This window comes from Dermochelys coriacea, chromosome 3, assembly GCF_009764565.3.
Source record: "Dermochelys coriacea isolate rDerCor1 chromosome 3, rDerCor1.pri.v4, whole genome shotgun sequence".
Lineage (NCBI taxonomy): Eukaryota > Metazoa > Chordata > Testudines > Dermochelyidae > Dermochelys > Dermochelys coriacea.
The window spans coordinates 57,861,914-57,874,631 of NC_050070.1; the positions used below are offsets into that span (position 1 = coordinate 57,861,914).

Below are 12,718 nucleotides of genomic sequence, written 5' to 3' on the forward strand. Positions count from 1 at the left end.
CCTACCTTCCCCATTTTGTGCTCACAAACACCAATAGGCCCCTCCCTGCAACCTGAATTTAGGGACCAAACTCTGGGAGGGGGTGAGGCTTAGCACATAATCCTCTCAGTGGCAACTCACATGGGCTATCTTAAGCTGCTTCCTTACCTAGCATGCTGGCTTTCTAAATCTCAATTTAAGGCACCTATCTTTCCCCATTCCTTATATAGGAGCCTAGCTGTCTAATTTAGGCTTTGTGGATTGCAGTGTTCCTGTAATTTTCTATGACGTTCAGAGTCACAACACCTAATTCCCTTGTGGATCCCACCCCCTGTTCCTGCAGAGATATGACTGTACACTGAGGCTTTCTAGAATTTAGGGACCAACCCTGCCAACACTTTACTAATGTGAGTCAATGAGACTTATAACATGTATGAAGTTATGCGTAAGCGTTTACAGGATCAGGTCTTTAGTAACTTAACACTTATTTTACATACCCATTGCTAAATGGCACAAAGGGGATGAAAGAGGAAAATGAAATATTGTCTTAAACACTTGCATCAATGCAAAGGGGGAGTGCAAATAATTAGTAAATAGAGAACTTACTAAGCTCAATTTACAATTCAAATAGAGAGGAGTGAAATGAACTTGCAATTAATAAGTTGCATGAACTTTTTAACATTTATTTTAATTTGTGTGTGTGTTGTATTTCAGTGTATACAGTTTCTGCTCCCCTCTCAAGATCTGTGTTTCCACTATGTCTCACTTGTGTTTTTTAAAGTTCCTGTTTGCTTACAAGAGGAAATCTAGTGAAGAAATGAAGCAGATCAAATTCTCCGATTAAAGAGCTTTGGAGACATTTTGTAACACTAAATAAAATATTTGTTAGTTGCCTGTTCTTAACTTTAACCTTAAATTTCTCATAACTTATTTTAGCATCCATTTTGCTGTAATCTTCTAAACAGTTAAAAAAAACAACACAACAACCCCAAACTCTCAAACTTTAAACTGGCCTCCTAGATCTTACATGTTGATTTTCTTTGAAATATTTGATCAACTGAAAACAACTGTATTCTTGAAATATCAGTATCTGTGCTGAGTTTGCTGGTTATAATAGACAGCAGAAGTTTTTCATTATCTCAATATGAATTAGTCTTTCATATTAATTACTAAACTACCCTTATCTCATCGCAAAACACCACATCACCTAGTGGATAGGTAATCAAGCCCCACATTCTTTATAATTAATGGGATGGTGCAAAGCATAAATGCTCTGTCCAGCTTCCTGTTATTTTATCCTGCACATGTGAAATGATTTGTTTAATATGCTGCATCTTCTTTGGAGAAGTAAGGTAACATCCAAGGAAGCTGGTCATAACTAAGACCTTTTAACAGAAGGTTTGCTTAAGTAAAGACGGCAGGAGCAATCCCTCAATGATCTTTTAATTGCTTTGACATTAGTTAATTGTTCTCACGTGCACATAGCCTTTAACAGTATGTGGAACTAGTCAGTAAGGGCCTAAGTTTAGAGTTCCCAAACTAGTTAAAATCAGTGGAAACACATTTGAAAATTAGCCCTAAACAATTAGACTCCAGAGAGACTGCTTTCAGGAGACGCTTGATTAAGCATTTCTTAATTTAGGAACGAGACTTACCCGGGAATGCATGAATTTATTTTTGTTAGCATTTTTCTTAATGCAGTGTTAACAGAACAGTCCACAAGCAGAAAACCAACCCAACTATGGCAATTAATATTCAGCGACATGAACAAAGTGCCCATCAAAGCACTAAAAGAAGGTTATGGGGGTTAATGATTTGAACAGGTTTGAGACTAAACCCTAAAGGGGGGGGGGGAAGCCCTGTAAGCCAGGGGCGTTTCCGGTTGCACTGGAAGTAGGCAGAAAGCCCTGTGCCCATTCTTAAGGCACGTGTCACGGTGCCCTTTGGGGAACTATTTATTTTCCAAACAGCCTGCATGTGTCGAGGGCGGGCGGCGGACAGTTGACTTTAGGAAATGGATACGATGATGAGTTTTAGCTGCAGTATGCAAAGCAGCAGCAGGCTCGGCTTAAGAGGAAATGAGTAATGTCTTCTGGTTTACTACAGCAATACATGTGCTGCTTCAGAGAGAGAGAGGCCAAGCAGTGCCCTGGGGCTCTTGCAGATCCACACTGATCTAGCTTGTAGCCAGGATGACAAGCCCTGACCTCTCTCGGCGAGCAGATTTCCCCCCCCTCCCCCCGATCCCTGGGGCGGCCGGTGTCGGGTGACCGCCGGTCCTGAGCGACTCTCCTCGCCGGCCGGTGTGTTCAGTGCTGGGGGGGGAGAGGGGGGCCGTCACGTGGGACTCCTGCCGAGCGCACGTGGCTTCAGCCCTTCCCCGGAGCGCGTGGTGGCTATGTCTGGGCGAGAGGCGCTCCCGCAAGAGACGGCTACGGAGGGAGCCGCGGGCGCCGCGGCCGAGAGCACAGCTAATAAATAATAATGAGCCGCAGCCAGCTCGCGCAGCCGCCTGCGTGCGTGTGCGCGCCTCAGAGGCGAGGGACGCGGGGCAGGTTTTCTGCACACTCACCTTGATACGCTGGGAGAGGCCAGGAGCCAAACGCCCACCCTCGGCGAGGGGGGCTTTGTTTTCTCCCGTCCCGCTCGGCCGCCAAGCGCCGCCCAGCAATCTCCGCGCTCGCTGACTGACCGTCCTTTCTTTCGGGGGTGCGAGTCCCTGGCACTTGCTGGGAGTTTGCAAGCACGAGAGAGAAGGACTTTCTTTCCCTTCGGGCTTGGATTGACTCTCTTTCCTATTGGTTAATGCCCAGCGCCCCAATCAACGAGGACCCGCCAGGGCCGTTTATTAGGATCTGCAGCGTGGGGGATTATTTGAGACCTCAAACCTGAGACACATTTCTGTGTGTGTGTAGAGGTGTTTACTGTGTACATCGTGCCACGCTATGCGATTGGGCGGAGGAGGGAAATCTGAAAAGCTGTTGGGTACCTACCGAGGGAGGCTGCTTCAGCTGACAGCTCTCCCCTCCGGAGTCTCCCAGGAGCTGCTGCTTGGGAGACTTCAACTGTTTTATTACTTTCGCGGATTTAAATGGACATTTCCCGACAATGTCTATAATCTCCAGGAGCTGCGTGTAATCAGCCGTTTGCTGTTTTCACCACTACGGTCATTGCCCGGGCATGGTGGTGTTTACCATTGAAAAGTGGGCACGCTTTGGAGCATTTTTTCAAGGGATGTACAATTACTTGCTGACTTTCTCATGCATTTGGAATTAGAGCAACAGCTTGTTAGGTCGACTGAGGTCCCCGTGAGAGCAAAATGTACTGGCCAAGCCAAGGGCAGGCGCCCTCTATGTTAATTTCCCCCCTAAAGCTGCCCTGGCTTTACATTTTTTCTCACTTCCCTATATCCTAATAAACGAAGAGAGCTTCTCCCAAGAGATGCATTTCCCCTTCACTGCTTGATCCCCTGTTGGTCGGCTCGCTCGCTAGCACGTTGAGTGAGCTGGGCTGCTGAGAGACCATATTATTGCAGAGTTGTTGTTGGGTGTTTTGTTTTGTTTTTTTTTATTAAAGAAGGCTGAAGGGGCAGAAGAAGCCACTCCTGCCTTTTACGGGAAGGTGCGGGCACCACCAGGCTTGGGGAGCTGCTCAGGAGTCCCACCCTTTGTCTGGGGACCCGAGGGGCGAGTCGGGGGGTTTGGGGACCGCTGGGCTCCTTTCCTGCCAGAAGCTCGGGAGAAAGGACCCTGCTCGATCAAAGTGGCCCACACGGCTCCCCCTTTCCCGCTCCGCTTTGTTTCCCTCCTCCGGGGGCATCGTTTGGACACTGTGCCCCCCTCTCTCTTCTGCCTTCTCCCCTGCTCCGCAGGCCGCTTCCCTTCCGCCCCCGGGGAAGCTGATCGCGCGGCGGCTGCCCGCGCCCTGTTCCGGTGCTGCTCTTGCCCCGCTCTCGGCGCCCGGGGTGATGCCATGCCCCGCAAGCACAGCGGAGGAGACGAGGGCAGCTCCGCCGGGCTCCGGCTGAAGAGCAGCCGCGCGGGCAGCGGCATGAAGGATGTGGAGTCCGGCCGCAGCCGGGTGCTGCTGAACTCGGCCCCCAGAGGGGACGGCTTGCTGCTGCTGGGCACCGGCAGCGCCATCGGCCGCGGCGGCTCGCGGGAGAACCGGCGGGGAAAGCAAGGGGGAGCCCGGATGAGTCTGCTGGGGAAGCCGCTGTCGTACAACAGCAGCCAGAGCTGCCGGAGGAACGTCAAGTACCGGAGGCTGCAAAACTATCTGTACAACGTGCTGGAGAGACCCCGCAGCTGGGCGTTCATCTACCACGCGTTCGTGTGAGTACTGCCCCCCCCCCCCGCACCTGTCCCCGCCAGCCCGGCCGCCAGGCGCCTGCTCGCCCGGGCAGGGGGTGCGCGGCGAGGCGCGGAGCAGCGGGGCGGCCTGAGCGGTGGCACGGCCCCGCCCCGGCTCCTGGAGCATCTTCCAGGAGCGGGAGGGACGCGCGCGCGCGCCCGCCCGCCCGCAGCCTTTCTCCGGGGGTGGGAGGCAAAGCGGGGGAAAGCCCAGGTGGGGAGCGGGGCTTGTCGGCCGGTGGCAGCCCCCGGTGGAGGGCGGGGGGAGAGGGAGTGGCGCTCCCCAAAAACCCGCCAAAAAGTGACTCGCAAACGTCAGCGTTTGGGGTGGTCTGTGCACGCCGTAAGCAGCCCTCCCCGCCCCGCCCCCGCCCCTCCGTTTCAACGCGGTGACAGCAACCGGCCCAGGGAGCCGCTGCCAGGGGAGACGGGGAGCTCCGCGTGGGGTGGGGGGGGGGAGCGCGCGGCCCCCGGGGAAAGGCCCGCGCGGCCCCCGGGGAAAGGCCCGCGCGTTGGCCGGTCGTTTCTGCAAGGGACTGCGCTGGGGCTGGGCCGCCTGGGCCAGCCACCGGGCTCCTTGTCACTCGGACGGTGGGCCCCGGCAGCCAGCTGGCAAAGGCTGGTCTGGGCTCGCTCGTGGCGCTGTGGGAAGGTGGGAAAAGAGAGGCAGCCCCGACCTGACCCCGAAGCGGAAAATGCCCGACGAGGAGTTGATTGGAAGCAAATGCTGACTTTCCCCTTCGGGCCTTTACACCCTTTCCTTGGTGAAAGGCTTTGAATGCTGGTTTCCCACCGCGTCCATTCACGCGGTCGTGTAGCCAGGCTCTGACTACAGTTTCGTCCCGTTGGTTATTTTCAGATCCTTTTATACGTGCTGCTTCGCGGAAACTAAACAAAAAGCGGAGCTAAGGGAGGGAAAGAGGGCAGAGTGTTGGTGCACAGCTTTTCGACCGTTTTCGATCTGTTCTGAAATGTAAGTCTGCAGGTGCCTGCTCATGTCAGCGGCAGGAAGCGCCGAGCATCTGCTCGCAGATGCGGTTGTATCTGTTGCTTGGGAATTGGAATTCTTGGCTGCAATAACTTTAAAAGGACAGTGGGGCGATTGTAAAAGGCCAGGATGCAGAGATGGTTCATGAGCTACGCATGAACTCGGCTCTAGTCAGTTCTCTTTAATATCACCCTTGCACTTAAATATCCGAGTTTTTGATTCTTACAAACCAGGAATGATGTAGTTTAAGGTGTTTACTCCATTTAATTATTATTGCCCAGTTTCTCCTTTGCATCCTGCAGTGCGTTGTTTCCATCATTATGAATTCATTAGGTATTATAAGTAATCGCTTTGATCATTATGAACTCATTTAGTGTTTATGCAAATTGCATATGTATTTCCAGTTGAGTTCCATAGCAGCAGTAGTTAAAGGACATAGTGTTACTGATATGTTTTTATTGAAATGTTCAATATTTAGGATTAATTCCAAACTGATTCCTTTTAGTAATGATCATAAATTCATTTGAGACTTCCAAGAAGTTCCTTACTATTTCCCTTATAATTGGGCCTTTTTTAGGAAGCACTTAATAAATTATCTTGTTGTGTAGTCTTAATTTATGTTAATGTCATTTCAACTTGTACTAGCAAGTTACTCTTCTCTTTTGGATGTGTGTGCAGTGTACATAGGTTTAGTAGAGGATGTGACTAAAATGTTTCTTGTGATTCTAGAGGTTATCCTTCAAAGAGAATTCAGGTGTATCTTGAATTGGCTCCTTAAGACAGGGTGTTGCTTATGTGTTGTAGGCTTTAAAACCCTACTTTAAGCAACCTCTTTAAAGTATCCCCAGGGTTTCCAAAACAAATTAGTTCAATATTAGTCCTCTTTTATTGTTATGTATTCTGTCTGCATCCAAATACACTTCCCTACACCAAAGAGCATTCAGTCTAAAGACATAGTTTGTGAAGAAGTCATTGCAATACACCATAGTTCTAACCCCAGAAAGCTGCAGTAAACCAGATGACCTATGACTGACTAGTTAAGACTAGTCAAAGAAATGCTTTTTCTTAAAATATTGTGCTTTACATTTGTAAAAGTACAGAAAATTTATCTTTGATATTATAAATTTTGTGTGAGCATGAGTCACTATCTTTAATCATAGAAAACTAACATACTGCACAGGATAGAGCAAATGCAAGGTAGTTTGAATGGTAGTTCCAGTAATTTCATTGAAAAGATGATTATGTATAGTGAGCAAATGTCAGTTGTAACCCTTTCAGTAATAAAGCAACTATTTGTTAAAAGCTGTCTTTGGTAACCTATGATCAAGTAATGCTTTGTATCACACCAGCATGGGAATCCCCAAATCCTTCTTTAATAACAGTTTTCATAGCCATATAGAATATTTTGCCAAGAACCACTGCACTGTGATTAATGAGGTACTTCAGGGATAGATTTACTTAGTAGACCAAAATTGCTATAGACAAAAAACAACAGAAATGGGTTTGAAGTGACATTTCATTTAGTGAAAGATTGCTGTCAACAAAGTAGAACTACTTATTCCCCTCTAAATGGTTCATTATGAAAATCTACTGTGGTAGACTGAACTTTTGTTATTTTTAGTCATTTATTGGGTACATTTTGCTATTTGTGTTTTTAATAGGACATATTCTGGCATAGACAGTATTTTACCAATACTCTGAAAATCACTTAAATACTTGTTAGGACACTTCTTATTGCAGTCATCATGTAAATACCAAGAAATCATACTTTGGTACCCTTCTGTTTAATTTGGTAGCATAATGATAATTATTGATTAAAATAATGTTGACAGTATTAAACCTATAAAAATGAATTTCCAAACTGAGTGAAGTCATGACACAGCAACACTGTAAACAAGGAATATTTCCAGATGCCTTTAGATAATTGCCTGCATAGAATGAGTGCCAATTTTAGATTTTAATTACAAATGGCAATTCTGGCAACTGGAAATGCCAGCATAGTATCTTTTTATCTGTTCAAAGCTGTGTGAAGCATTTTGGAAACACTATTGTATTATAGGTTTCAGAGTAGCAGCCGTGTTAGTCTGTATTCGCAAAAAGAAAAGGAGTACTTGTGGCAACTTGGAGACTAACAAATGTATTAGTCTCTAAGGTGCCACAAGTACTCCTTTTCTTATTGTATTATAGAAGCACCTAGTAGTACCAATAGTTTAAGGATTTGTCAGTGTTTCTATTTTCACTCCCATTTTAATGAGCTTTTTAACTTGGCCATGTGAAGCTCCATTGGGTGAAAATTTGGCAAAGAGCTCATTACTTTGGATGCAATTTTTCTGTATAAATTATTTTTATCTATTGAGATTAAAAGAATATATACGGTTTTCAGTGTTTCAGATGCATCTTTTGAAACCATCTGATTGAACATAACTTCTTCTTGGCAAATTTTCTACATCGGTATTGTAATGTTAAAAATGACAAATCTTTTGGAAAAAAATGTGTAACAATCAAGTTGTTTACTTTTGAGATGCCTTTTTTGAGCTTTGTTAATGCATATCTACATTACCACGGAGTCTATTATTGCTGTTATAGTTGGGGGCTATAAATTGTTAAAGCTTATTTTCAGGAGAATATAACTGGATGTAAATATCACTCTGATCTGCAAGATGGCGTAACCACAAATTTTATTTCCTCCCCCAAATTTTTGGTTTTCTTAATTTTTTAGAATTCGAAGTTTGGTCAGTTGGGGTGGGGAGTTGCGGTATTTATAGGTGGCATTAGCTAATCAGGAACCAGTCCTGCAGTGGAACTTTCATGGAGTTTTTCCATGCAGAAGGACTTTAGATCAGGGTTTAATTTAATATTGTCCAATTTTATTGGAAATGGAAAAACTTTTGCCATTGTAAATAAAGGAGTAAGGGGAGCTAGCCATTTAGGAGCAGGTATAGTAAGTTAAATTTTAGAAATCAATGAGTCTGGTTATTTGTGTTTCATTCCTAGAGTTTTGTAATTTTACACAGAAAGGGTACCATCCTGTGACCTTCTACTGCTGGATTTAGTGTCTGTTATTGGGCAGAGACAGTCACTTAAATAGGATTATACTGGGTAGTAAGGGTTTGCCAGATCAGACCCACAAAGTATATGTTTCTTCACTTACATATTACTTGTGTGCATTTTATTAGTACTTTATGACATAGAGGTCCTAGGTAAAATCTAAAACCTGTATTGTAAGTCTAGGGAAAATTGCCTTTTGAATGGCCCAATCTTCAACTCTTAATAGTTTAGGAATAGTTCAAATATGAACATGGATAAAATCAGAATGTCCAATACTAATTGTGAGTAACGAGGCTGGCCTCATAAAATCATGCTGGTAAAATCTTCATATCACACCACCTAGTCATTTGTGTTTGTGCTAATATTTAACATACAAATACATTAACAACACTAACTTTTCTAAAAGTGTTTTCTCAGAAAGCCCCTAGGATCCTGATTCTTTTTTTTTTTATCAGTTTGTGCAGAAATACAGTGAACTGTTGTTTGTGTGGTATGCTACTGTAAGTGCTTCCAACATTAAAGCTGAATATTGCTCAAAACTGTCTTCATAACATATTATCTGCTTGTTTTGTTAAGGCGACTGTTGAGTACTGATTTAATGTTTATCAGTGACAATAAATATAATCCAACACATGAAGTTACTGTGGGGGAGATTTTTCAAAAGCACCTAACTGCCACTGAAAGTAAATGAGTGCCTAAATGTAATTTGTGCCTTTTGAAAACATTTCCTATATCTATTTTTATATATGGGTTACATATCTGAATGTCTTTACCAGAAATATTTGGAAATCTCTCTATGAATTTTAGAAGTGTGTGTGTGTGTGTGTGTGTGTTTAGTTGTCTTTCTGGTGAGCAGCTGGAGTGGCAGGGGGGAAGCTTTGCCCTTTGATATAATTATGGGTATGATGCAATTATTTGTATATATTTTTTAATTTGTTAACATTGTTTAATCTGTTGAGGTGCAAATATTCTATTTCTTATTAACTTGCTTGTGATATGGCAGTAGGGTTGCCAGGTGTCCGTTTTTTTGACCGGAACGCCTGGTCGAAAAGGGACCCTGGTGGCTCCGGTCAGCACTGCTGACCGGGCCATTGAAAGTCTGGTTAGCGCAGGGCCGGCAGGCTCCCTACTTGGCTCCGCGTGGCTCCCAGTAGCAGTGACATGCCCCTCCTGCTCCTAGGCATGGGGCGGCCATTGGGGATCCACATGCTGCCCCTGCCCCAAGTGCCAGCTCTGCAGCTCCCAGTGGCCAGAAACCATGGCCAATGGGAGCTGCGGGGGCAGCACACAGAGCCCCTGTGGCTGCCCCTGTGCCTAGAAGTCAGAGGGACGTGCTGGCCGCTTCCCAGGAGTCGCCTGAGGTACGCGCCGACCAGAGTCCGCACCCTGAACCCCCTCCCATGCCCTAACCCCATACCTCAGCCCTGAGCCCCCTCCCACACCCAAAATTCCTCCCAGAGCCTGCTCCCTGAACCCCCTCCCATGCCTGAACCCCCTGCCCCAGCCTTGGGCCTCCTCCTGCACACAAACTCCCTCTTGGAACCCACACCCCAACCCTCAGCCCTGAGCCCCCTCCCACACCCTGAACCCCTCATTTCTGGCCAGTGATAATTTTACCAGGAATTCTGTTCTTCCGGCTTTGTTCTCCAAACACGTTTGTTGTTTGAATATTTTTCTCAGATGTCTATTTAGTAGTGATTTCTATAGCTAATGACACTGATCAAATGTCAAATATCATGCCATTGATATTTAGGCAGAACTCCCCATTCTGATTATACATTGATGGCATGATATGGCCTAATATGTTTTGGAATTAGACATTATGCACTTCTCCAACTCTTTGGCTGTATCATTTCTCTGATGAACTTGTCACAAAATCTGGTAAATAGTATTTTATTTCTTTTTCTCCTCTTCTCATTGCTGTTTTACTTGTTGGAGTTCTCGTTTCCTTTTTTCTGATTTTGAAAGGTTCTAGGGAGGGACAGTGTTTGGATTAACTGTGGTGTTGCCTTATGTTAAAGTGATATAAATATTGTTGTATCAGCAATCAGAGGTGTACTTCAGGGCATACAATGAACATATGTGGCAATCCTCTGGCGCTTGTTTCAGTCCACTTCCAGGATCAGGGTTTGCATTTGTAAAGCAATGCAAATTTATGCAAAACTCAATTCTATCGGGAACTGAGGAGGTAAACAATGGAATCTCTATGACCTGTCCATATATGACCATATAACTTTCACCTAAATACAAGACAGAGATTTTTTTTCCTTCTATATAACAATAAAAAGGTAGAGGCATTTCAGCATAAATCTGCCATGGATATATTGTGCTGGGACCAAACTATACATAAGCATGAATGCACATACCTGGGCAAATTTGTTTTCAGTACTAGGATGTATAGTGTAATTTATATGTTAAATATTCATCCAACTTAAAAAGTGGTACACCAACAGTAATACCACAGCAATTAAAAATTGCCTTCGTATCATTTATTACCTATGATGATGGAAGAGAAGGAGCAGACAACAATGCTTCATTCCCCCTCTTCTCTATAGTGTTCCATGGGCAACACTTTTGCTGGAGAGCTACTGAAGACTCTGAAATTTTCAGGATGTTATGTGATGAAGGTTCTTATTACTTACACATCCAGAGAATAAATACAAGTGACTTTCACTTGCCCTCATTCAGTCTCTGATCCAGAGCTGGGCCTGATCCAGCTTAGTATGGGCCGATCATACATGTTATATCTTCAGCTTTATGGCTATGTAAGCTCCATAAGGCTACAGATGCTGGCTCCACAGCAAATGATTTATCCAGGGGAAACACTGGGTTGCCACAAAAAGCAGAACTTCTCCCCACCCTGTAGGGAAAAAAGAACAAAAAACATTCCTCCGGAAAGAGTTACTGAGAGTCCTGGACCTGAAAGACTGTGCAGATGAGCTGCATCCTGTTCGTTCCTTCACATGGGTGTGTACCCCGAAGGAATTATGAACCCTGCATGACCGCAGGAGAAAAGACAATTGTTTGGAATAGATTTTTAAAGTGAAGGTAATGCCTGGAAGTACAGTATGTCTCCCATCTCCATTTACTGAGAAGTGGGTCAGGTCTCATCTTGTGATTACTATTTTGCCAGGAGGAGTCCTTCTCCTCTCCCCCGTATTTGGTAAAGGCTGGGTGGAATGAAATATATGATCCATGAGAAAGGACAGCCATGAATGCCTAGTGTAGCATGGTATGCTGATTACAACTTGGAAGAAGGAGCAGCTGTGGTGGCTGCAGAGGCAGAGATGTTTTGGCTCAGTTCTGGGACAGCATTTGTGTGACACATTTTGACCAGTTTTGTAATTCTTTGTGAGCTAAAAACAATTTTTTTAAATATACTGGAAATGTAAATCCTCTATTTGAACAGGATTATCACTATGTCCTGGTGTACCTTCAACCTGGAGTGGAAAAATATGACTAGTTTATTAATATGCATCAGCATTAAATTACTGCTGTTGTTTTGGGTCTGAATTAAGTATTAATTTTCCAACAATAATGCAATGTGAATTATGTCTAACATAATTAAATTGGTGGCATTTTATGTTCAATATTTAATCATTACTGCTCTCAGTATTTGTTTTAATAATACTAATCATAATTAATATATTTTCTAGTATCTATGAAGTCAGTGAATTTTTCCACAAGAATGTCACTATAATGAAGATACATAGTTTATTATTAAAATAAGTAACATACCTTGTTTTTATATAAACACATTGAAAACAAGCGGAATAATTTCCTTTTAAATAATATAAGCCACCAAAGTGTCACAATAAACCTTCAAATATTAGCTCTCTGGGACTTAATGGGTAGTATCTTGCTGTATTTTAGTGACCCCTGACTAAGATGGGAGATATACTAGATGACTAAAGTTTAATCATGTCCTGATTTTACTCAGGTTCATGTTTTCATTACTGTATGTTTGGGGCCTGATTCTGCTCCACTGAAATTAAGCTTTATTAAAGCTTATGCTCTAATAAATTTGTTAGTCTCTAAGGTGCCACAAGTACTCCTTTTCTTTTTGCGAATACAGACTAACACGGCTGCTACTCTGAAAACTGAAATTAAGGGAGTTTTGCTATTAATGGGAACAGAACTGGGCTCTTCATATGTGGGTAAAAGAGCTGAGCTTTAAAAAACCCCAATATTATCTCATGGCAAACCTATACCATATAAATACAGCAGACCCAGTTTCAGTATCCCATTTTTCTAAACAAGACAAACATCTCTTTACAATATCAAATCTTTACTTTTCAGAGGGGAAATCTGTCCCTTGTGCAGACGATTGAAATAAGCAACAAACTGATTC

The 12,718-nt window shown here is 44.2% G+C and overlaps 1 protein-coding gene across 1 annotated transcript in view; it reads left to right on the plus strand.

Annotated features, from left to right (window-relative positions):
- The first annotated feature begins 1,850 nt into the window (after window positions 1-1,850).
- KCNQ5 (potassium voltage-gated channel subfamily Q member 5) overlaps window positions 1,851-12,718 on the plus strand; it is a 513,662-nt gene continuing 502,794 nt past the window's right edge. The window contains exon 1 of the mRNA XM_038397155.2: window positions 1,851-4,313. Within this exon, the coding sequence (XP_038253083.1) occupies window positions 3,952-4,313 (362 nt within the window). The 5' untranslated portion in view covers window positions 1,851-3,951. The remainder of the gene's footprint in view (window positions 4,314-12,718) is intronic.